General features: G+C 42.1%; 6 protein-coding genes across 7 annotated transcripts in view; 4 read left to right on the top strand and 2 right to left on the bottom strand.

The window, feature by feature from the left end:
* The window catches only part of LOC140904947 (histone H2B 8), a 43,244-nt gene extending 39,150 nt beyond the window's left edge, over nucleotides 1–4,094 (top strand). For both annotated transcript variants that reach the window (XR_012156685.1, XM_073327334.1), the window contains one exon: nucleotides 1,917–4,094. The gene's annotated coding sequence lies outside the window, so the exon portion shown is untranslated. The remainder of the gene's footprint in view (nucleotides 1–1,916) is intronic.
* A 3,705-nt stretch (nucleotides 4,095–7,799) lies between these two features.
* Nucleotides 7,800–8,300, bottom strand: LOC140906519 (histone H2B 8-like). The gene has a single exon (XM_073330608.1). It carries the CDS (start codon nucleotides 8,218–8,220, stop codon nucleotides 7,840–7,842), a length of 381 nt encoding a protein of 126 aa, XP_073186709.1. The 5' UTR covers nucleotides 8,221–8,300; the 3' UTR covers nucleotides 7,800–7,839.
* A 114-nt stretch (nucleotides 8,301–8,414) lies between these two features.
* LOC140906515 (histone H2A type 2-C) lies at nucleotides 8,415–8,960 on the top strand. Its single transcript, XM_073330597.1, has one exon. It carries the CDS (start codon nucleotides 8,565–8,567, stop codon nucleotides 8,952–8,954), a length of 390 nt encoding a protein of 129 aa, XP_073186698.1. The 5' UTR covers nucleotides 8,415–8,564; the 3' UTR covers nucleotides 8,955–8,960.
* Nucleotides 8,961–10,110: 1,150 nt separating this feature from the next.
* On the bottom strand, nucleotides 10,111–10,820 carry LOC140906527 (histone H1-like). The gene has a single exon (XM_073330618.1). The coding sequence runs from the start codon at nucleotides 10,770–10,772 to the stop codon at nucleotides 10,119–10,121; it is 654 nt and encodes a 217-aa protein (XP_073186719.1). The 5' UTR covers nucleotides 10,773–10,820; the 3' UTR covers nucleotides 10,111–10,118.
* Nucleotides 10,821–13,831: 3,011 nt separating this feature from the next.
* On the top strand, nucleotides 13,832–15,355 carry LOC140904943 (histone H3). The gene has a single exon (XM_073327330.1). The coding sequence runs from the start codon at nucleotides 13,966–13,968 to the stop codon at nucleotides 14,374–14,376; it is 411 nt and encodes a 136-aa protein (XP_073183431.1). The 5' UTR covers nucleotides 13,832–13,965; the 3' UTR covers nucleotides 14,377–15,355.
* Nucleotides 15,356–16,458: 1,103 nt separating this feature from the next.
* On the top strand, nucleotides 16,459–17,014 carry LOC140906536 (histone H4). Its single transcript, XM_073330629.1, has one exon. The coding sequence runs from the start codon at nucleotides 16,516–16,518 to the stop codon at nucleotides 16,825–16,827; it is 312 nt and encodes a 103-aa protein (XP_073186730.1). The 5' UTR covers nucleotides 16,459–16,515; the 3' UTR covers nucleotides 16,828–17,014.
* Nucleotides 17,015–24,415: the final 7,401 nt, after the last annotated feature.

The following is a 24,415-nucleotide window of genomic DNA, read 5'->3' on the forward strand; positions in this document are numbered from 1 at the left end:
GACTAGACCCAGGGTTTCTACCTCTAAGGAGGGTTCCCTAACCACTGGACTACAGAGTCATGCTCTTGCTCTCCCTGGATCAATGATCATACACTGTGAAGAAATACTTAAATAGTCTCTGGGTAAGCAAGACAGAGAGCAAAAGACTGAATGACTCTGCACTCCAGTGGTTAGAGCCCCCAGCTCTAATCTCTCTTTTGTTTATCCACAGGGGAGCAACTTCCGTAGGAGAGACTGAAGGAGTTCCACATTAGTGCATCCTATAGCTAAGTGGTTAGTGAACCCTCTTGAGAGGTGGGAGACCCTTCTTCAAATCCTTTCTGACAGAGAGGGAGAGTTGAATCTAGGTCTCCCACATCCCGGGTGAGGGTGCTAACCACTGGGCTAAAATCCATAGCCTGGGCAGTGTCTGATCCTCTGGCCGTTTCACATGGAGCAAGGTTGGCATCTAACTCTTGGCCTCAAGAAACACATTAGGTGCCTAAGCGATATGACTCCAAGCTGGTTCCCCTTTGTGGATCACTAGCAGAGCTAGGTACCTTCTTACAGCCTGGATTTAGATGCCTAACTTTAAGAGATGGGAAGGGCTTAACTCCTCCATCTTGCTGGTATCTTAAGTGGTTTACCTCCAAGTGTGCTGGCTTTTATGCATTTCATTTTTAGGGGCCTCTCTCTCCCCATTCAGTTTATAGGGAACCTAGGAACCTAAGTTGTCTTTCTGGATCATAGTGTCGTTCCTGTGATTGTCTAGGTGCCTATAAGTCAGGTGATGTGACACTCAGCCTTGCAATAGCTAGATCCTTTTGTGGATCCTACCCCCTAGTACTCTCTATTCCCCACTTGGAACAGTCTTTAAGGAGGAAGGAAAGAGTGAAGCCTCCTCTCTCCCTCTGGCTGAGTATCTGCCCCACAGCTCCTAGTAAGGTGAACAATTATTTCTCTTCTGTCATTCAGGGTATCAATATGTTAAAATCTATTGGGAGGATGAGCAGGAGTATTGTTATTCTGCAAGGTGTTAATAAATGCCATTAATAGATGACAGCATCTACATGTGTCCCCCATTTCCCCTCTTTCAGTATTTCATTCCCCCAAAGTTAATTGGATTCCGTCCACTGGTGACTTCAACATTCCTTGAAATTCTGGAATTAATTGGATATTATGACATTCTGAAGTTATCATTGGAAAGGTCCCATGATGGATGGGAAAAAAATATTAGTGAAAGGCAATTGAGCTGAATATAAGTCCTCACAAGCTTGGCCAAATACTTTTTTGAATTTTAAATTCAATTATCCAGTCACAACACTGGGAATGGACTCTGCGTAATACTATTCATGCTAGTATAGTAACAGTATTATTATTATTCCACACTTTAAAAATCACACTGTTACTTTTTACAACACATTCTTATCTCTTCCTGGTGACATAAAAAGAAGTAAATAAAAAAGTCCTTGCAGGCAGAGCTAAATATGATCAGCTAGCACATGCCTCAATAAGGCCCAGCCAAAATAGCTGCCTGCATCTACAGAAACGTATCAGAATGGAAAAGTAGAGAAGCAGAGAAAAAACATGAACTTGAGGGAGATGCAAATGCTATCAAAGGAGGTGATCTTAAGTTTGCAGTGGAAATTGGAGATGAGGTCAGAGATGCAGTTGATATTGGTAAAACGTGAAAGGTCGAGCACACAAAACTGAATTTCAGGAGCTTGTAGGAGGAGGTTGAGAAGCTGAGGCTGCACCAATGGATGGATTATCCTGCTTTGATTGGTAATTAGTACTACCACTGTGTCTGCTCTAGCTACAGACAGAAACGGCTATATTAATACACCAGGGGTATCTGATTGAACTTTGACAGTGTTTAACATTCAGTTCCCATTTACTGTGTTAATACAGAGGTAATATTTTAGATATGTTTACAGGTGTGCCTGTTACTTGAGATCCTCTTTGTCTGTACTCAATGGAGAAAGCTGAGTGTCTACTGGCAAATTCTACAACTTTCCCTGTTCTGGAAAAAATAATCTGCTCTTCAAGCTACAAGTAAGCCTGAAGTGAAACTGACAGAAACGAACAATATTTATAATTATTTTATTAGTTATGTTGTTTGTGTGTCAATAGTAGTAAATATTGAAATGTTATAGCATTTAAAATTTCTTCATCTTGAAAAACAATATCCATCAGAAGGCAGAAGAGGATAAGAAATGGGAAAGGGTGATGGATTTCTTCACAATTTCTGAAAATCTCTTCTGATCAGTTTTACCCATGATTTCTAAAGATCTGCAGACTTAAAGTAAAATTGCATTGTATTGATTTTGTGTGTGATGTGAGTGTATATAGCATCAATTTCTAGGTATTGTTCCCAATGTTTATATAAAAAATTCCGAAGTTCACCATTTCTCAACATAAAACAGTTACTTCTGGCTATAAATTAGAGGAATGAGTTCCTTATTTTGGAATAGGAAAGGAGTCTAGTTTTCTGAGTGATAATTTCTGCCCTTATTCAAATCAACACTCACACTATTGCATGTACTGCAAAAGGAATATTACTTTATATTACCAAATGAATAAATGTAATACTTTAGTAAACAAATATAGACAAGCTAGGTAGCGACCAGCACTCTAAGATGACTCCAGTTCTATCTTTGAATTAAATAAATGTGTCTTTCATGTGCCCACTTTGGAAAATGACAGCAAAGTTAGGGACAAGGCAGGAAAAAGATGATAGATCAGGAAATCTGATTGGTTAGATTTTGCTGGATACTGCAAATCCTACAAAATAAGACAAACATTTTAAAACAAACAAACAAAGAGCCACAGATGGAAATCATTTTTATTGGAATACCTTCCAGAAATGAAAATACCACAATGGAATATGGAAAACAAAATAAAATTCACTTTGAAAGGGGCTTTTATTTTCAGCAACTCTCAGAAGCGACTGGTATTGTCCAAAAATGTGGCATTTCATTGTCTTTATAATTAAGCAGGACTTAATAACATGACTCAGCATACAAAAATGAAGAATTATTATAGAAATGATTTTTAAAAATCAAGTCTTGGGGACTCTTAATAGAGTGGATGGGAGAGTGGATAAAATGAGAAGATGCAATAACCCACTTCTTTCCCTCTACATCAAGCATCAGCATCATACAGACAGCTGCAAGTAGTAGAGGCAAAGGGAGGATGAAAAAGACTAACTTTCCCTTTTCCAATCTTCATTCAGGCCATCTCCCAGGGACTACACACAGACTTCCTCCACTCACATTGTCATCTCTTTGTACACATTGTAGTATGTAGCTACTAAGTAATCTGAAGATGTTTTCATGGCAAAGGTGGTAAGGGACTTGAGGAAGGTGGTGCTAAATGCCACTGGAACAGAAGGAGCTTTGCAGTATTTTCTAGGATATTATGAAGCAGGCTATTCATTGCCTGGCATGCCCTGGGGGCATGAAGCATATTTCTGGACTGCTCTATGAGGAGACTTTTGGGTACTGTAAGGAAGGGAAGGGGAACTACCTTACATAAGTTGGTAAGGGCCTAAGTATATTTAATGACTCATATATTGGCTAATATATAAGCAAATGCATATGTCATATAAATGTTGGCCTAGTTTAGTTTGGTTAATAAGACCTTTGGATAAACCTTTTGGGAAGGAGCACAAACAAAACCTTCTTGACTTACTAAATATCCTTTTATTCAGTTTTTCAAATGTCCCTAACTTGGGTACAGGACAAAGAAAACACCTGCCAAACATGACCAGGGGGAAAAAAAAAAGGAAACTTAATGTGTTAAATGAGATTAATAGCTTTGTTATTGCTAGTCAGTAGAAAAACATGATATATAATCTGTTGTGTACTGTGGAATTTTATAGATTATCATAAATATTATTATAATACAACAAATCAGGGGGAGTGATAGATAAAAAGGTGTCGTTTTGGATATATAAAGAGTGTGCTGAGACTTAAGTCTTTGCCTTTGTTTCTGTACAGCATTTTGTATGTGTGTAGATGTAGCAAATGCATTTCGGCTACTCACCCCCAATTGATCACTGGGTTGTGACATTCTGTACATCTGCTGAAATAAACCTGTTCGTTGGTTCTGAACTTGGAATTAACTGTTGTCATCTGCTACAGCAAGTAGTGGCTGTCTGATTTGCTAGGTTCATAAGATAACTTGTGGGCCTGGTTGTTGATCCTGAAACATCCTTACAGGTGCTAAAGGTTTTCTTGGAGAATGTGATACGTTATGCTGTTACTTACACTGAACATGCCGAGTGGAAGACTGTGACTGCCATAGATGTGGTCTATGCTCCCAGATGCTTTCTACTGAATCGGCAAATAAAGGTTGTTTTCTTTCCCCTAGGAATGACCCAAATTTTAACTCAAAAGGTCTTCCAAGAGCAACCTATGCTTTCATTATAAGAACTTGTCGAGGACTCGAACCCCAGACAGCACGGTTTGTTGTCTGACCGGAGACAGACAGGCAGCACCAGCAAGGTCCGAACTCAAAGCTCTTTATTGAAGAGTGCACAGAACAATAGAGAAGAGCCCGTCTCCAAAGAGAACCAGCAGCCTCTAAGTAAAACTAATAGGTTTTTATAGACAGTTCCGTCACGTCACAGATTTATTCATAAAGCAGCCCACCCCTCCCCTATGTTAGTTAAAATCCTCTTTCTCTATTATGCATGCACTTCTACCCCCTTATTGTAGATAACTTTTAGCAAATCGTAATGCTTCACTCACTTTATTGGTATGGGTGTCAACCAGGAGACGAGGAGTTAAGAACAAACATAACAGAAAAACAAGGAGTGGAAAACAGCTCCTCCGTATCTCAACAAGACAGTTCCCAGAATATCTGATACAAGAATGCAGGCCTCCCCTTTTTTCTTACTCCCTGAAGCTTAAACAAGTATTCTTTTATTCTATTTATCTTGTTCAGGGGCTTTCCCAGCAACCTTTATTGGCCTGACTTTGGTTCGGTTGGCATAACTGCTTCATATTTAATTTTTCTCGCCTGACTTTGGTTCGGTTGGCATAACTGCTTCATATTTAATTTTTCTCACCTAACAAATTGTTACAGGTTTTTGTTCTACATGCTAAATTATAAATATGTATTGTCCTACCAAAGAAAACTACACATACTACTTAATCATGTTATTTTAATAGGCAGTAAATTAATATGTTGACGGGTAAGAAATGTTGTATGAAAACAAAAAGAAAAGGAGGACTTGTGGCACCTTAGAGACTAACAAATTTATCTGAGCATAAGCTTTCTTGAGCTACAGCTCACTTCATCTGATGCATTCAGTGTTTTTTTTTCCACTGAATGCATACGATGAAGTGAGCTGTAGCTCATGAAAGCTTATGCTCAGATAAATTTGTTAGTCTCTAAGGTGTCACAAGTACTCCTTTTTTTTTTTTTTGCGAATACAGACTAACACGGCTGCTACTCTGAAACCTGTATGAAAACGGCTGTGTTTATATTCTCTAGCTCTATGGCACATATTGGGGTGGGGATACTTGAAGAACAAGTCATTAATTATAAGAAGGCTCAGGAGAGCAAAAGCTTGATTACTGTTTAGTTATTGACTTTATTTCATTTGCTACATATTCAAGTAATATATTTAAAGAAAAGTATTAACACCCTTTAACGAGGATTGGGGGGTTCTAAAGACTCTTCTTAATTGGAGGTGGCCTTTGGAGCAGCCTGTTTAGCCATTTCCTCCGGCAGCAGTCTCATAAGGGGCAGAATCTCCCGGGGAAGGAGAGCAGAGCTCTTTCCGGTCTGTGCTAGAAAGCTTGCTTTATGGCTGTTCCTGGAACGCACATCAGCTCCGGTCTCCAAGGGGTGAAGACGAGGATAGCAAATGAGGGAACAGGGAAGGGAGCAACTGGGAGATTTACTGATCAAAGTAGCTTTTCTATTTGTCTATTGAGAACGAGATTTACCCATTGGTTAGTTTGAAAATCCCGCGCTGTTAAAGGATTGGTTAATAACCTTCCTCTGCATTTCCCCTGAAAATACTTAGAACTACATAGACTTCTACAGGTGGGGTTTTGAATGCTCATTGAGTATAAAAGTTCTTCTGCTGTGTTTTCTATTGAATTTTGAAACACCATCGTATAACAAAGGGGTGGAGTAGTCAAAGCATTTTCTATTTTACTTTTAAACAGATTGATCACTTGGAAACCTTTATTCTCAACCTGGCTAAAAGTGACTGTAAACAAGCCGCCAATTTTTGAGGTGGGGTATGTGAATGATAAACAGGAGGCTTGAATAATTACTGAAGGGTAGTTGTGCCACCCTCGAAATAACCGCAAATTAAAACACAAAATACGAGGATCGAGAGACGTTTCATCCCATTCTGTGGGTTAACTATTATCCCCGCCCCTTAGCTCTGGGGATTGATGTGCGTAATGGGTGTTCAGATGTAAGAGAAAGAGAGGGGGAAAGACATTGTTTAATGAACTGGTCGTTTTGAAAGCAAAATAGCGAGACACGGAGCCTCTGATATAATAAAAGAAATAAATATGCACCGAGGTGGCAGAAAAGGGAAGGCGGTTTTGTAGACTGAGTAGCGGGGGGGGGGGGGGGGGGGGCAGCAGACGAACGCAGCACTGGGGTGGTTCCAGGAGCCTGAATTTCAGGGAAGCGGCCAGCTTGTGGCGACCGCTTTCGATCTGTGCTTCCAGAGCTCGGCCGTTATGGCCCTATAGGAGGCGAAGCCTACTTGATGGGGCTCTTTGAAGATACTAACTTTAACCTCAAAAAGAAAAGGAGGCCTTGTGGCACCTTAGAGACTAACAAATTCATTTGAGCATACGCTTTCGTGAGCTACAGCTCACTTCATCGGATGCATCATGCTCAAATAAATTTGTTAGTCTCTAAGATACCACAAGTCCTCCTTTTCTTTTTGCGGACACAGCAACACGATTGCTACTCTGAAACCCAACTTTAACCTGTGTGCTGTTCACACCAAGAGAGTCACCATCCTGCTCATGGGCATCCAGTTACGCCGGCGTATCCGTGGTGAGAGGTTTACAGGCTGCTCAGCTCAGCCATCTTCTGCAACTTCCAAACGACCCAAAGGCTCTTTTAAAAGCCACTACATTCACGCTGAAAGGAGCTGTAACACCCCCATAAATAAATATAAAAATTAACAAATGTTCAAAGTTATGTTTTTCTATTAACATTCCCAAATAGCAAGATTATTCAGGTAAGGGGGGGTGGCGGGAGGGGAGAAGAGAAGGCATTTGAGTTTTAGCTACAGGAACTTAAAGAATGAGAGAAACAATGAGGCAACGAACTACCCTTCAGGCAGATAGGATTGATAAATTTTCAATAAGTAGATAAGGATGATATTAATGGAGCCAAAACTTTTTAGTCAAACCTCTAGGATTATTCTTCAGTTAAATAGAGAACAGAACAGTTTAATCTGATCAAATTTCAATTTTTATTTACCGGACAAACCGTTTAGCCATATTTTATATTTCTTAGGGAGGACAGGACTGGACACCTCACCGAACTATTAGCTGAGACGGGGCGAGGGACACTGACATTTTTCATTAAAATTTGAAACCCCAGTGGTAGTTTAAATTGACTTAATGCCACATTTACTAGAGCGAAATCAGTCCCCTACGATATAGGGAGCATATGCAATGAAAAAAAAAATACTTTCAAAAGTCGCCTGAGACTAAAGCACATTAATATTTTTAAAATAAGCTTTGTTGGAATTTGAAAAACACAAGCAACAGCAATTAGTGATATCAGAGCTCTTTGGATGAGAAAGTGGATGGCTCTTAAAAGAGCCTTTGGGTTAAAAGTGTAGGTAGTCTCACAACAAACCATTTACTTGGAGCTGGTGTACTTGGTGACGGCCTTGGTGCCCTCAGACACGGCGTGTTTGGCCAGTTCCCCCGGCAGAAGCAGGCGTACAGCGGTCTGGATCTCCCTGGAAGTGATGGTTGAACGCTTGTTGTAATGAGCCAGGCGAGACGCTTCCCCCGCAATGCGCTCGAAGATGTCGTTTACAAAGGAGTTCATGATCCCCATCGCCTTAGAGGAAATACCGGTGTCCGGGTGAACTTGCTTCAACACTTTGTACACGTAGATGGAATAACTCTCCTTCCTGGTCTTTCTGCGCTTCTTATCGCCCTTCTTCTGAGTCTTGGTCACAGCTTTTTTAGAGCCCTTCTTGGGAGCGGGAGCAGATTTTGTTGGCTCCGGCATTTTTGTTCTGTGTTCTCTCACACACTCTCTTTAAACAAAAAAAAATCTTCAATGGTGAAAGAAGGTGACCGTAGCTTTATTTATAGAGAATGAAAGCACATTGAAGTCTCACTTTCCTGATTTGTTATTGGTTCTGAGACAAAAGCCGCGTTCGAAATGTCCCATTAACCTTCTCATTGGTCAGAGTTACATCTCCATCGCCATTGGCTGTTCAGAAAATTAGTACCTTTCAGCCTATCACAATGTTTGAAAACTCCAAATAGAAAATATATAAGACAGCGCAAAAAGCATTTTTTCTGACTCTTGTTAATTAAAACATAGCAGATTTTGGATCGTGATTTACAATGTCAGGCCGAGGAAAACAAGGAGGCAAAGCGAGGGCTAAGGCAAAGTCTCGCTCCTCGCGGGCTGGGCTGCAGTTCCCGGTGGGTCGAGTGCACCGCTTACTCCGCAAAGGTAATTATGCTGAGCGGGTGGGGGCTGGAGCCCCGGTCTATATGGCCGCAGTGCTGGAGTATCTGACTGCTGAGATTCTCGAGTTAGCCGGCAACGCTGCTCGGGACAATAAGAAAACCAGAATCATTCCCCGACATCTGCAGCTTGCCATCCGTAACGACGAGGAGCTCAACAAACTGCTTGGGAAAGTGACGATAGCTCAAGGGGGTGTCCTGCCCAACATCCAGGCCGTACTACTGCCTAAGAAAACCGAGAGTCACAAGGCCAAGAGCAAGTGAAGCTGATCGGGAAGAAGCAAAAATCTGCAGTCCAAAACCAAACCAAAGGCTCTTTTCAGAGCCACGCACAAAATCAAAAAAGGGCTTGATTGTTACAGATAATCATAATTATTATTTTTCCTTCCTGTAAATAAATATTGAATTGGCGTTTCAGTGGCCGGAATATAGATTCTGCACGAGACTGTTTTCCTACAAACAAGTTAATGAATCTCTGCTCGTTTGAAATACATGTTCGTCAATTTTGTAGAACGTGCGAAAAGGCGGAAAGTATAAATTTCTAATATGATAACATTACTAGATGTCGTTTCCAGAGACAATGCAACAATTGCAATAAAATAAAATGGGAAATACGGTACCCTTTTTAGGTTATTTTTTCTCAGGTCTCAGGAAAAAAAAGGTTTTCTAAATGGCCTGTGAATTTGACTTTGGCGGGAAGGCTGGGGAAGAAATTTGAACTAAAACCTTTATCAAGACTCCTCTTCAACTTTTAGAGCGTCTATGAAAGTAGAGGGATTTCCTCTGAAGAGGAATAACGTTCCGGGTTGTCTGACCAATCCTTGCAGAGGGCGGGCTTTTCAAATTTACCAACTGCTCCATTTCCTCCCACCAGCAAAACAGAAAAAGATTTTGTCTATATATAATCAAAATTCCTTCCACACTGAGTCCTCTAACTCGCCCCTATGAACAAAGGTGGTTATGCGAGGACAGGGCACATATATTCTGACTCTTCCCTTTGACAATGTATGGTGATGCCTGATTCCTCCAACTGCTTGAAAGCTGCACCCTCTAGGCAGTTTTTTAATATATCGCTCTGAAAAGAAAAGTAAAATAACCATAATGCGAAGGGAAGAAATTAAAACCAACAGAACTGCAATCCTTTTACTGGGGGTTACGGAGAATGGGGCTACTACAGTATATCTCTCATACATATTTTTGACTGGAGTCGCTTCTCTTTGACCCAGAGCACAGTTCATGTGTTAACATTATACAAACACACAATGAGGGGTAAAGGAAAGGGGTAAGGGAAGAAGGAATCTTCTGTCGTAGAAAGCAGCACGAGGTTACCGGTAAGTGAACCAGCTCTTTTTTGAAAGGGATGGGTGGCTCTTAAAAGAGCCGTTGGGTTTATCTAAAAAAAAAAAAAAAAGGGGGGGGGGGGAGTCTCTACTTCTTCTTGGGTGCTGCCTTCTTAGCCTTTGCTACTTTAGGTTTGGTGGGCTTGGGCTTGGCCACCTTGGGTTTCACCGCTTTGGCCTTAGCCGGGCTCTTATCTGCCTTCTTGGGCTTAGCTGCTTTAACCCTTTTCGGGCTCTTGGCTGTTTTTTTGGCCGCGGCAGCTGCTGGCTTCTTGACTTTTTTCGGGCTCTTTTTCACAGCTGCAGCCTTTTTGGGTTTCTTGAGGGCGCTGGCGGGTTTCCTGGCAGTTGGTTTCTTAGGCTTTGCCGCTGGCTTTTTCTTGAGTGGCTTTTCCTTGGTCTCACCCGGTTTCTTGCCGAGTTTAAAAGAGCCAGAGGCGCCCGTGCCTTTGGTCTGCACCAACGTACCTTTGCTTACCAGGCTCTTGAGTCCTACTTTGATGCGGTTGTTACTCTTCTCCACATCGTACCCCCCGGCGGCCAGAGCCTTCTTAAGAGCGGCCAGCGAGAGCCCTTTGCGCTCCTTGGAAGCGGACACCGCCTTGGTGATCAGCTCGGTCACGCTGGGACCCGAAGGCTTGCGGGCTTTAGAGCCTCCTGCCGCCTTCTTCGGTTTTGTAGCGGAAGCTTTTGCCTCAGGAGCAGAGACAGCAGGAGCTGCAACAGGCGCCGTTTCGGACATAGTGACTATTATTTGTTATACACCACAAAAAAAAAACAAAAAAACACTTGGGCTGGACTAGTTCAGTTGCCTGGTATTTATATACAGGAGAAGCCCTGTGATTGGCGCGCTTAGGAGCCCGCCCAGCAAGGCAGATCGGAGTCTTCTTCCCGCTCGATTTGTGTTTTTTCACAGTAACGAAAAAAGAGTGTATTTTTTTTTGCCCAATATCTGCAGCACAATAACCCAATTTCTTATCTGAGTGAAGAGGAAACAGGGTATTTTTATTCAGAAGAATTTCAAGTTGAATAAAGTTGGGAAAAACTAGTTTTTCCTTATGAAATATAAGGTAGTAGTGGTTCATAAAACCACAGTTACAATTAAATCTTATTTTTAAGGTGTTTTCTATATAACAGGGTAGAAAGCCCTTGATTTGAATAAATTTCCTCTGTAAAATTATTTAAAAGTGAAGAAAGTAACACAAACTTATTTCAGGCTTTGAATATGGATTGAGATCTAGCTCCTTGAACTAAGTCTTTCACTTTCATTAAATCTGTTTAAAATATTCCTAATTCCACAACACCAATAACTAATTAGAGGCTTATAGAGATATGTTTATGCACTAGAAATACTTATGGGAATAATTTGTAAATTGCATCTTTCTAACTGTTCCAGTATAAAATAAACTATCATTCTTAGCTTGTCATTGGGAGCTGATTTACAAATGGACTTGGAGTGTGCTGAAGGTTTTCTCTGGGGTTATAGTCCACAATAGTATCATCTATGCTGAGCATGCTAAACAGAAGGATGGTTTTCATGTGGTCTATGCTGAGAAAGGCCAGGGCCACACTCTCTACAGAAATGGAGCTGTCCATCCCTCCACCTCATTAAAAACAAACCAGAGCTTCCACACTTTGATAATAAGAGCTGACATTTTAGTAGCTTCTTCTTTAACTCCTGTGGGGTAGGGGGGAATGCTAAACTACTAAATACATAACTTTCAGTAAAACTACATTTAATATTCCTTCCTTTATTTTAAGCAAGAAATTATCCTCCTTGGGCCTATTAGAAATAGGTTGTGTCAAAGCAGGGTTTTTGTTGTCTTTTTTTTTTCCAGCTCCATATCACATATGTGGGAAAAGGGTGGATCCTTGAAGAGTTGAAACTCATATGGTACATTCATGTGGTGGATTTAAAATATTAAAGGTTTATGGAGAAGAAGATTGTTCTAAATACTTTCTGCAGTAAATGATCCTATGACTAGGGATGGCTGTAGGGTCTTGCAAAACATTGTTTGACAAGCTGAGTGACATCACACTCATCAACTAGATTCCTGCTCCAACTAGAAAGCAACATTATTGAAATATTAAAAAGATTTTTTGGTTGTAATGTTTTAAGAAATAGATCTGAAAGATACAGCTTCCAAACAAGTGAAGAGTATGAATGTGGGAGCCAACCATTCTGTCTCTGTAAACCCTGCCCTATAGGAGAATAGCCACAATGTACTTGTATAATGGGATTGGATGTTTTTGGCCATTCTTTGCACATTGGCTTAGGTCTTCAAGGGTGCGAACTGAGTGAGGAAAAGGGGTCAGATTTTTTGTGATCTCTGTCTGGCTACTGGGAATGGGATGAAACCCATGGGTGAATATGAAAATTCTTCTACAAAGATTAGCCAGTAAAAATCCTCTGTATTTCTGCTTAAAAGAGAATATTAGAATGATATAAACCAGGGGTTCACAAACTGGGGGTTGGGACTCCTCAGGGGGGTCGCGAGTTGCCAGCCTCCACCACAAACCCTGCTTTACCTCTAGCATTTATAATGGTGTTAAATATATAAAAAAGTGTTTTTAATTTATAAGGGGGGACATAAGGACACTCAGAGGCTTGCTATGTGAAAGGCATCACCAGTACAAAAGTTTGACAATCTATAGCAGTTGGAGGATGACTTAAGTACACATTCAGAATGTTCTCTGTGACTTTCCGAAACAAAACAAAACTTCCTCATTCTTTTAAAGACCTCTATTCCCATAAACCTGAAGAAAAATAACATTTAAAAGAGAGCAATGATTGTGTGTAGTTTGGGGTGAGGTATATTAGAGATAGGCAGGTGGCTTGAACAGTTTTTATGTAATGATGTCTGATCTAATTGAAAAGTGAGCAAAGGTGTGATTTTGTGTTTGTTTTAAGAAGGAAGAAAGTTAAGAGAAGGAAAGAGATTTATGTCTACCAAGCTGTGTACTATTTTTTCTGCTCCTGAAGGCCATCTGCATGCAGATAAAAAGTTATCCTTTTACTACTTAAGTATTGCAAGGGATTACTATTTAAGACTGCCCCCCGGTCTGTAATCTGTTTGAGATTTAAGGCAGTGTGGAAGGACAGTAAAGAAATTCTTTATAAAAAAGGGGGTGCCCTTCAATAAAAGAGGGAAGAATTGTGGGGTAGCGCTTTCATCTTCTGAAAGTCTGCTAATTAGAACACAAACTAGAACAAACACAGAGAGATTCTCTACCCATTAAACATTTTGTGGTTTAACTCCCCTGTCTCCTGAGTTTGGTGCTTGTGACGATTGTTCAATTTTAAGAGAAGGAGGAAGCGGGAATGGTATACAGATTAACAAACTGTTCAATTTAAAAATAAATATATACATGAAAAGAGATAAAGAAACCCAGGATGCAGGGAAGGGAAGAATTCTGTATGGCTATGAGGTTTCAGCAAGAAAGGAAACCGCAGGAAAATGGGATGCTGGTGTGTTCCAAGAATCGTAAATTTCAGGGAAGGGTATAGTGGTGGCAAGACTGGATCTGGGAAACAGTAAGAATATAGGTTTCAGAGTAGCAGCCGTTTTAGTCTGTATTCACAAAAAGAAAAGAAGTACTTGTGGCACCTTAGAGATTAACAAATTTATTTGAGTATAAACTTCACTGAATGCATCCGATGAAGTGAGCTGTAGATCACGAAAGCTTATGCTAAAATAAATTTGTTAGTCTCTAAGGTGCTACAAGTCCTCCTTTTCTTTTTTAGTAAGAGTATACTGGCGGTGAGGAAGGATCGCATTTCTTTTCATAGCGAAGCGCGGGATTTACACATTTTCAAATTAGCCAATAGAGCTTGGCTTCTTCTCTTTAGCCAATCAGAGAGAAGATTTTTTTCTATAAATATCACCGGAGTACAGCAGTCTTTCATTTGAAGAGGAGAGCGCACGTTGTTTGAAATGGCCAGGACCAAGCAGACTGCCCGTAAATCCACAGGTGGTAAAGCTCCCCGTAAACAGTTAGCGACTAAAGCTGCTCGGAAGAGCGCGCCTGCAACTGGGGGAGTGAAGAAGCCTCATCGTTACCGACCCGGCACCGTGGCCCTGCGAGAGATCCGCCGCTACCAGAAATCCACTGAGCTGCTCATCCGCAAGCTGCCCTTCCAGCGCCTGGTGCGTGAAATCGCCCAGGACTTTAAAACTGATTTGCGCTTTCAGAGCTCGGCCGTTATGGCCCTGCAGGAGGCCAGCGAAGCCTACTTGGTGGGGCTTTTTGAGGACACCAACCTGTGTGCTATTCACGCCAAGAGAGTCACCATCATGCCCAAGGACATCCAGTTAGCCCGGCGTATCCGCGGTGAGCGGGCTTAAAGGCTGCACCACTGCATTTTGAATACTCCCAACATTCCAAGGCTCTTTTAAGAGCCACCACGTGTGCATTGAAAAGAGCTGTAACACGCCCATATCGTGTACTCTTCAATCACAAGAGTTCACTGTGTGCGGCTTACCTAAATTAATAATTCTGACCGTAAGAAACCATCAAGGATGGCTCTAATTTTTCAAAGCATATGCTTGAGATAGGACACAACTTCACATTAGGCTGCCTTAATTAAATCCTTAACTTTTTCTAGCCAAATTAATGGATACTTTGGTGATGCTTTTGTCTTTTATCTGTGTTTATCAATGTTCCCTTTTCAAGATGTAATACAAACTTCTACAAATGTGAAATGTATTTCATTTAAAAAAGTATATTTTGTATAACCAAATAAATATTGCCGTATTTAGCATTTGGCTTTAAATAAAGTAAAATCACTGGTATGTCTTTCAGATAATATTCATGCATTGTAAATAAGCAAATGAAGGCTGGTATTCAGAGTTTGAATGTCTGTGTATTTCACTTAGTGGATTGTCTAGGGGTGTTCCTCTTGAAATCAGAATATTGTACAGGAAAGGGCATGGGGGGAATGGTAAGGATGGCCTGGGAGGAGACTTACCTGGGGAGCTGAGGAACACAAAAGTTAGACAGAGGCATTTATTTAAAGACACTAGTAATACAACAGTGTCTTTGTACACAATAAAATGTATGATGCAAATTACAAATGAACTGTGAAGAAGTTTAGGATAAAATCCAGAGGTAAAATCATCAGACTGTCTAATGAAGGGGTTAAAAACAGAATAAACATGGGGAAATAGTTTTACTTTGTGTAATGACACCTGATCACACTTGTTACAGTGTGTATGGTAACACCCATTGTTTCATGTTCTCTGTGTATATAAAATCTCCCCACTGTATTTTCCACTGAATGCATCCCATGAAGTGAGCTGTAGCTCAAATAAATTTGTTTGTCTCTAAGGTGCCACAAGTATTCCTTTTCTTGTGTCTCTAGTTGTATTATTATTATTATTAATAATAATTATTACTAGTATGTTATTGTATTATAGTTGTTTGATTATAATTAGTAAGCCCTGACCAATAAACCCATTTTTTATATATTTTACAACTTGTGCAGATTGAAAAAGAATTTCCATCAGAGGGCAACAGAGGATATGACAGGGGAAAAGGTGGCATATTTCTCAGTTTTTGTGAACCCCTTCTGATCGTTTCGATCCATGCTTTCAATGTGTGTTGTCAAAAATGTGTGTAGACAGTAGCAATTTCAAAGTATTTTCCTCAGTTTTTATGCAGAAACTCAAATCTTCCGAGCATAAAACAATTATTTATGCCTATGAAGAAGAGGCATGAGTCCTGGAAAGGGGAAAGGAGTCTGGTTTTCTGAGCGATTATTTCTGCAGTCATTCAAATGACGTAATACTTTTGAATGTACTGCAAAAAGAACAGCAACAATAAAAATACCTTCAAATGGGGAAGGTGGAGAAAGAAATACGGATGTAGCGTATGAGGGCATGACTCTACTTATCATATTCATCCAGTGTACTCTTTGGAAAATGGCCGACAGATGGTTTGTCAAAAAATCTGATTGGTCAGATTTTGCCGCAGATTACAAATCACTGAAAACCAAAGGAGTATTTTCCAAAGAAAATAGCCACAAATAGGAAGCACTGTTATCTGAATACCCTCCAGATAGAAAAACTACAATAATAGAAAATAAAAGAGAAAGTGCAGTTTGAAATAGACTCTTATGTCGAGCAATTCAGAGACCGATCGATATTGGCACAAATGTGGGATTCAGCGGAGGTAGGAATAGATAATGTGTCTCGGTATAAATATAATTGAAATATAATTCGAAAATTTGTGGAGGATAAATGGAGCAGTATACAGACAATGGTGAGTGCAGGAGGAAAGGAAAAAGAAAGAAAAGGGGGGGGGTCAATAAACTGCCTCTCAATCGAACAGCATAAAGAGAGCGGTGAGCGGAAGAAGGAAGGAATGGACAATAAACTAGGCCTCGCCCCTTTTCCAGTACAAGTTTTCAGTCAGGTCGGCATCAGCAATATAAAGAGAGAAGAGATTCTTAAGCGTGCATAGAGTGTTTTGATACTCGTAGCAATATGTCTGGTCGCGGCAAAGGCGGTAAAGGACTCGGAAAAGGAGGGGCTAAGCGCCATCGGAAGGTACTTCGTGATAACATTCAAGGTATTACTAAACCGGCTATTCGTCGTTTGGCTCGTCGTGGTGGTGTCAAGCGTATTTCTGGGTTGATCTATGAAGAGACCCGTGGTGTGCTCAAAGTTTTTCTCGAAAACGTGATCCGTGATGCTGTTACTTACACCGAGCATGCGAAGCGGAAGACTGTGACAGCCATGGACGTGGTTTACGCCTTAAAACGGCAGGGTCGTACTTTGTACGGATTCGGAGGTTAAGCCTTTCTTTTGACTTAAGTTAAAAATCAAATAGCAAGAAACACAAAGGCTCTTTTAAGAGCCACCCATATTTTCGCAATAAGAGTTGTATTGCTAAATAGTCTTATGAAAGTACAATGTATTATATTTCAGTTACATAGGGTTTCTGTATTGTCTTAGTGGTTTTGCTTGATAAAACGTGCATTGGAAATGAAATAGAAAATAATGGAAGTTCTTTTATTGTGGCGTTGGCGACTAAGCATTTGTATTAAGAGACCATTTAGCCAGACCAATCTTTGCTTCCTTTAGCACAAGTCTGATAGCCAGCTTTCTCGCTAATAAGCAGAACACTCTGGTTTCCTGGTAGAGGAAAACAATGAAAAATGATGAAAAAATGTAAAAAAAATCCCAGTCTATTGAAAACCTTTACTCTGTTTTCAGTTTAATTTAAAATCTTAGTTATGGAACTCTTTTAATATCTCCCCTTTCGCCCATCTGCATTAATTAGAGATTTCTGAATCTAAGTTGGTGAGTTCAGTTGGATAAAAGTATTTCTTACACAAAGTCATGTCACTGGGTCAAAGCCAGTCTCATTCATATCAAAATGCCCTATCCACTTAGCCTGAAACAATATATAATCTTCAGCTTGATCTAAAATAGGTACCTGGCATGAGCAGAGGCAAGCTGTTACATTAAATCACCGGTCACTGGTCATTTCCATTGTCCTTTTTCTTTAGTGACTGAGAACCTAAGCTAGTATAATCTTTTATAGCTTTGAAAGTCACAATACAATATCTTGCATTACCTTTGGCCTCCATAACTGTGAAGAGTGCAGGCCTGACGTTTCAGCTCACAACTACGTTCATGGTTGCCACCAACTTTCTTTTGGCATCCTCATGGTAGGAGACTGTATCCCCCAGCTAGGCTTTCAGTATAAACTGAGTTTCTCTAAAAGTTCCTTAAACAGAAAGAAAAACATTTTAATCCAGACAATAAATTATTTTATATTCTCAGAAGAAAACTACTTTTGTTTGCTGGTGCTGGAGTCTATATTTGAAACAAGCAAAAAACCCTGTTAATCCGCCTACTATAAATTTTACATATAAAAGCAGCTGTGGTTGTGTTCACCAGCTCTTTTTACACACTTTGGAAAACCGGAAATGCTGAAACTTAAAATACACAAAAACCTACTTTGGCTCGTTTGTTATTGCATTATTTAATTCTTAATTTGAAACGTGTTCAGATGCGTTTTAATGGATTACATCTTTTTTATTGAGTTGGTGGTTCAAAATTCTTTCTGGAGTAAGAAAGCATGTGGTTGGAGGCGGCCTCGGTAGCATCAGACACAGTCTCTTTAGCTATTTTCCCCGGCCACAGCAGCAGCCTGGATCTCCCCGAAAAAGGTAATCGTAACTGAGGGCTTTGCTGCTCTAGCTACAAATTAGTATTGTCGAGATATCCTTAATACTCATAACAGTGGCTAATATTCTTTTGAGACTGAGAGTTACAGAAATCAATTTGGAAGTTGCATTTTCCAAATTAGGTAACTGGGATTAGTGCGGGAGACAAGCATTGTCTCTTTATACACTCCACGGTTAGGAGACTACGCGGGAAAAGGCACAACTTTGCAGCGTAAGGGATGGAAGATGTCTGTTGCCGTGGCACAGCGGCTTCAGTCTCCAAGTGCCAAAAGCCAGGACAGTCAGAGAAGCAAAGCTGTCGGTGAGTTATAGGCAACACCTCCTTTTGCATCGGGGAGGTGGCTAAACCCTTTCGTAAATTTGAAAAGCCCGCGCTGTGCAAGAATTGGTGGGTGATAAACCCTTTTGTACGTTTGAAAACGTCGCGCTGTGCAAGGAGTGCCCAATCCCAACCTGTCCTATTTTACCAGTTAACGGAGCTACCTAAACGCCCCTGCAGTCTGTCGCAGGGAGTGGTTTGGAATACGCATTCCGCACCAAACTATTCCCCAGGGTTTCTTGTTTGATTTACAAACAGATTGGCCATCCGTTTGGAGACCGTTATTCTCCTAGATCTGACCACAAATAACCTGCAAGAGACGTGTGTGGGACTTGAGAGGTGTAGAGATTAATACTGACTGTTCCTGGTAAAAATCATGCAGTGGAAAATGGATGACTATGAATTAAATCTAAACAAACACACAATTTAAAAGCTAAAAGCGATCTACACTGACCACAATTTAATTCAGTGTTCATGGGAGGGGAAAATGCCACTGCTCTTGTTTGAACATAGTTCCTGTTTGAAAAATAAGGGGAATACCCTAGCCCCACTGATGTGTATGAAAGCTTTGCCATTTATTTTTATAGGATAAGGATTTCATTATTTTCTGTCACCCTGTTTCCTATTGGATCTTAAAACATAAATAAATCCTTACTTTGACCTTGCAGGTGGCTCTTAAAAGAGTTTTTGGATTGGTTTAGGACTGATTTTAGCTTGATATATCTTCTTGGTCACAAGGGAGTGTCCTGCCTACCTTCAGGCCATGCTTTTGCCCAATAAAACAGAGAGTCACAATGCCAAGAACAAGTAAAATAACCAATGATCAAACTAAAATCAGGCTGGCTCAAAACAGTGGATTAAATTTGTGACAGTGTAGATTGCTTTTAGCTTTTAAATTGTGTGTGTGTGTGTTTAGATTTAATGCGTTACAGACCTCCTCGTCATTATGTATAAAGAGTTGTAGATAGCGGGGGATGATAATCCTATTTTTCCACTGAATGCATCCGATGAAGTGAGCTGTAGCGCACGAAGGCTTATGCTCATATAAATTTGTTAGTTTCTAAGGTGCCACAAGTCCTCCTTTTCTTCTTGCTGTCCCAAGCTGTACTGTCTGCCAAGTAGCTCAAGAATTTCAATGATAAGATATTCCAGAACCATAGCCATAGGGGCCAGAGCTCTAGTCCAGCCCCCATCTGCTCAGAATAATTGACCTTCCAGAGCAGACAGTGCACACACATGGGGGGACTCTTTAAAGATGGTAATCTCTGTGCTATTCACACCAAGAGGGTTACCGTTATGCCAAGGATGCTGAGGCTGGAGCATCTGGAGTGAGAAGGCTTAAAAGCTACGCCACCAAATTTTCATACTTAATAACTACGCTGGAGGACAACACAAAAACTCTCCTAAGAGCCATTACATTCACACTGGATAAAGCTATAACACAGTGGTTCTCAAACTTTTGTGCTGGCGACCCTTTTCATATGGCAAGCCTCTGAGTGAGGCCCCCCCCCCCCTTTATAAGTTAAAAACACCTTTTATATATATTTAACACCATTATAAATACTGGAGGCAAAGAGGGGTTTGGGGTGGAGGCTGACAGCTCGTGACCCCCATGCAATAACCTCACGACCCCTTGAGGGGTCCTGACCCCCAGTTTGAGAATCCTTACACAACATCTGCCCTTCTAATATCAAGAATACTGTGTACTTGATTTATATAAAATTGTCCTGGCAAAATATAAAACCAATAAAATGCTCTTAATATCTTAAAATCACGTTTGGTGTGGGAGAACCTAGGCAGCCTTTTAGATGTCTTGCTTTAATCACTAATACTACTTAGGGTATGTCTATACTACAAAATTAGATCGAATTTATAGAAGTCGGGTTTTTAGAAATTGTTTTTATATATTCGAGTGTGTGTATCCCCACAGAAAATGCTTTAAGTGCATTAACTCAGCGGAGTGCTTCCACAGTACCGAGGCAAGCGTCGACTTCCGGAGCATTGCACTGTGGATAGCTATCCCACCGTTCTCGCAGTCTCTGCTGCCCATTGGAATTCTGCGTTGAAATCCCAGTGCCTGATGGGGCTAAAACATTGTTGCGGGTGGTTCTGGGTACATATTGTCAGGCCCCCGTTCCCTCCCTCCCTCCCTCTGTGAAAGCAGCAGCAGACAATCGTTTTGCGCCTTTTTTCCTGAGTTACCTGTGCAGACGCCATACCACGGCAAGCATGGAGCCTGCTCAGGTAACTGTCACCTGAGTATGTCTCCTGGGTGCTGGCAGACACGGGGTACGGCTTTGCTACACAGTAGCAGCAACCCCTTGCCTTGTGACAGCAGACGGTACAGTAGGACTGGTAGCCGTCATCATCATGTCCGAGGTTCTCCTGGCCATTTCGGCCAGGAGCCCTGGGCAGACATGGGTGTAGGGACTACATTAGAAGTGACTTGACTAGGTCATTCTCTTTAGTCCTGCAGTCAGTCCTATTGAACCATCTTATGGTGAGCAGGCAGGCGATATGGATTGCTAGCAGTCCTATTGTACCATCTTCTGCCGGGCAGCCATGAGATGTGGATGGCTTGCAGTCCTTCTGCACTGTCTGCTGCCAGCCAAAGATGTAAAAGATAGATGGAGTGGATCAAAACAAGAAATAGACCAGATTTGTTTTGTACTCATTTGCTCCCCCCCCCCCCGTCTAGGGGACTCATTCCTCTAGGTCACACTGCAGTCACTCACATAGAAGGTGCAGCGAGGTAAATCTACCCATGTATAAATCAGAGGCCAGACCAACCTGATTGTTCCAATAAGAACAATTACTTAGGTGCACCATTTCTTATTGGAACCCTGCGTGAAGTCCTGCCTGAAATACTCCTTGATGTAAAGCCACCCCCTTTGTTGATTTTAATTCCCTGTAAGCCAACCCTGTAAGCCATGTCGTCAGTCGCCCTCCCTCCATCAGAGCAATGGCAGACAATCGTTCCGTGCCTTTTTTCTGTGCGGACACCATACCAAGGCAAGCATGGAGGCCGCTCAGCTCACTTTGGCAATTAGGAGCACATTAAACACCACACGCATTATCCAGTAGTATATGCAGCACCAGAACCTGGCAGAGCGATACCGAGTGACGAGGCAATGTCAGCGCGGTCACGTGAGTGATCAGGACATGGACAGAGATTTCGCTGAAAGCATGGTCCCTGCCAATGCATGCATCATGGTGCTAATGGGGCAGATTCATGCGGTGGAACGCTGACTCTGGGCTCGGGAAACAAGCACAGACTGGTGGGACCTCATAGTGTTGAAGGTCTGGGACGATTCCCAGTGGCTGCGAAACTTTCGAATGCATAAGAACACTTTCATGGAACTTTGTGACTTGCTTTCCCCTGCCCTGAGGTGCATGAATACCAAGATGAGAGCAGCCCTCACAGTTGAGAAGCGAGTGGCAATAGCTCTGTGGAAGCTTGCAACGCCGGACAGCTACCGGTCAGTTGGGAATCAATTTGGAGTGGGCAAATCTACTGTTGGGGCTGCTGTGATGCAAGTAGCCCACGCAATCAAAGATCTGCTGATATCAAGGGTAGTGACCCTGGGAAATGTGCAGGTCATAGTGGATGGCTTTGCTGCAATGGTATTCCCTTACTGTGGTGGGGCCATAGACGGAACCCATATCCCTATATTGGTACCGGAGCACCAAGCCGCCGAGTACATAAACCGCAAGGGGTACTTTTCAAGAGTGCTGCAAGCTCTGGTGGGTCTCAAGGGACGTTTCACCAACATCAACGTGGGATGGCCGGGAAAGGTACATGACGCTTGCATCTTCAGAAACTCTGGTCTGTTTCAAAATCTGCACGAAGGGACTTTATTCCCAGACCAGAAAATAACTGTTGAGGATGTTGAAATGCCTATATGTATCCTTGGGGACCCAGCCTACCCCTTAATGCCATGGCTCATGAAGCCATACACAGGCAGCCTGGACAGTAGTCAGGAGCTGTTCAGCTGCAGGCTGAGCAAGTGCAGAATGGTGGTAGAATGTGCATTTGGACGTTTAAAGGCGCGCTGGCGCAGTTTACTGACTCGCTTAGACCTCAGCGAAACTAATGTTCCCACTGTTATTACTGCTTGCTGTGCACTCCGCAACATCTGTGAGAGTAAGGGGGAGACGTTTATGGCGGGGTGGGAGGTTGAGGCAAATGGCCTGGCTGCTGGTTTCGCACAGCCAGACACCAGGGCGGTTAGAAGAGCACAGGAGGGTGCGGTGCGCATCAGAGAAGCTTTGAAAGCCAGTTTCATGACTGGACAGGCTACGGTGTGAAAGCTCTGTTTGTTTCTCCATGATGAAACACACCGCCCCTTGGTTCACTCTACTTCCCTCTAAGCTAACCCCCTCCTCTCGTCCCTTCAATCACCGCTTGCAGAGGCAATAAAGTCATTGTTGCTTCACATTCATGCATTCTTTATACATTCATCACACAAATAGGGAGATGACTACCAAGGTAGCCCAGGAGGAGGGAAGAAAAATGCCACACAGCACTTTAAAAGTTTACAACTTTAAAATTTATTGAATGCTAGCCTTCAGTTTTTTGGGCAATCCTCTGGGGTGGAGTGGCTGGTTGGCCGGAGCCTCTCCACCGCGTTCTTGGGCATCTGGGTGAGGAGGCTATGGAACTTGGGGAGGAGGTGGTCGGTTACAAAGGGGCTGTAGCGGCAGTCTGTGCTTCAGCTGCCTTTGCTGCAGCTCAACCATACACTGGAGCATATTGGTTTGATCCTCCAGCAGCCTCAGCATTGAATCCTGCCTCCTCTCATCACGCTGCCACCTCATTTGAGCTTCAGCCCCGTCTTCAGCCCGCCACTTACTCTCTTCAGCCCGCCACCTCTCCTCCCGGTCATTTTGTGCTTTCCTGCACTCTGACATTATTTGCCTCCACGCATTCGTCTGTGCTCTGTCAGTGTGGGAGGACAGCATGAGCTCAGAGAACATTTCATCACGAGTGCAGTTTTTTTTCTTTCTAATCTTCACTAGCCTCTGGGAAGGAGAAGATCCTGTGATCATTGAAACACATGCAGCTGGTGGAGTTAAAAAAAAAAAAAGGGACAGCGGTATTTAAAAAAGACACATGTTATAAAACAGCGGCTAGACTCTTTCAGGGTAAACCTTGCTGTTAACATTACATACATAGCACATGGCTTTCGTTACAAGGTCGCATTTTGCCTCCTCCCACCGTGTGGCTACCCCCTTAATCCTTCCTCCTCCCCGACTAAGAGTGGGGAACATTTCTGTTCAGCCGCAGGCAAACAGCCCAGCAGGAATGGGCACCTCTGAGTGTCCCCTGAAGAAAAGCACCCTATTTCAACCAGGTGACCATGACTGATATCTCACTCTCCTGAGGGTAACACAGAGAGATAAAGAACGGATGTTGTTTGAACGCCAGCAAACATACACTGGAATGCTTTATTGTACAATGATTCCTGAGTATGTGCTACTGGCCTGGTGTGGTAAAGTGCCCTACCATGAAGGACGCAATAAGGCTGCCCTCCCCAGAAACCTTTTGCAAAGGCTCTGGGAGTACATCCAGGAGAGCTGCGAATGCCAGAGCAAATTAATCCTTTCACATGCTTGCTTTTAAATCATGTATAGTATTTTAAAAGGTACACTCACTGGAGGTCCCTTCTCCATCTCCACCAAGGCAGCCTTGGGTGGGTTCGGGGGGTACTGGCTCCAAGTCCAGGGTGAGAAACAGTTCCTGGCTGTTGGGAAAACCGGTTTCTCCGCTTGCTTGCTGTGAGCTATCTACAACCTCCTCCTCATCTTCTTAGTCCCCAAAACCTGCTTCTGCGTTGCCTCCATCTCCACTGAAGGAGTCAAACAACAC

This window comes from Lepidochelys kempii, chromosome 1, assembly GCF_965140265.1.
Source record: "Lepidochelys kempii isolate rLepKem1 chromosome 1, rLepKem1.hap2, whole genome shotgun sequence".
NCBI lineage: Eukaryota > Metazoa > Chordata > Testudines > Cheloniidae > Lepidochelys > Lepidochelys kempii.

What these genes read in the sequence shown, in the direction of transcription:
- LOC140906519 (XM_073330608.1), bottom strand. Translation starts at nt 8,220, where the DNA reads ATGCCGGAGCCAACAAAATCTGCTCCCGCTCCCAAGAAGGGCTCTAAA.
- LOC140906515 (XM_073330597.1), top strand. Translation starts at nt 8,565, where the DNA reads ATGTCAGGCCGAGGAAAACAAGGAGGCAAAGCGAGGGCTAAGGCAAAG.
- LOC140906527 (XM_073330618.1), bottom strand. Translation starts at nt 10,772, where the DNA reads ATGTCCGAAACGGCGCCTGTTGCAGCTCCTGCTGTCTCTGCTCCTGAG.
- LOC140904943 (XM_073327330.1), top strand. Translation starts at nt 13,966, where the DNA reads ATGGCCAGGACCAAGCAGACTGCCCGTAAATCCACAGGTGGTAAAGCT.
- LOC140906536 (XM_073330629.1), top strand. Translation starts at nt 16,516, where the DNA reads ATGTCTGGTCGCGGCAAAGGCGGTAAAGGACTCGGAAAAGGAGGGGCT.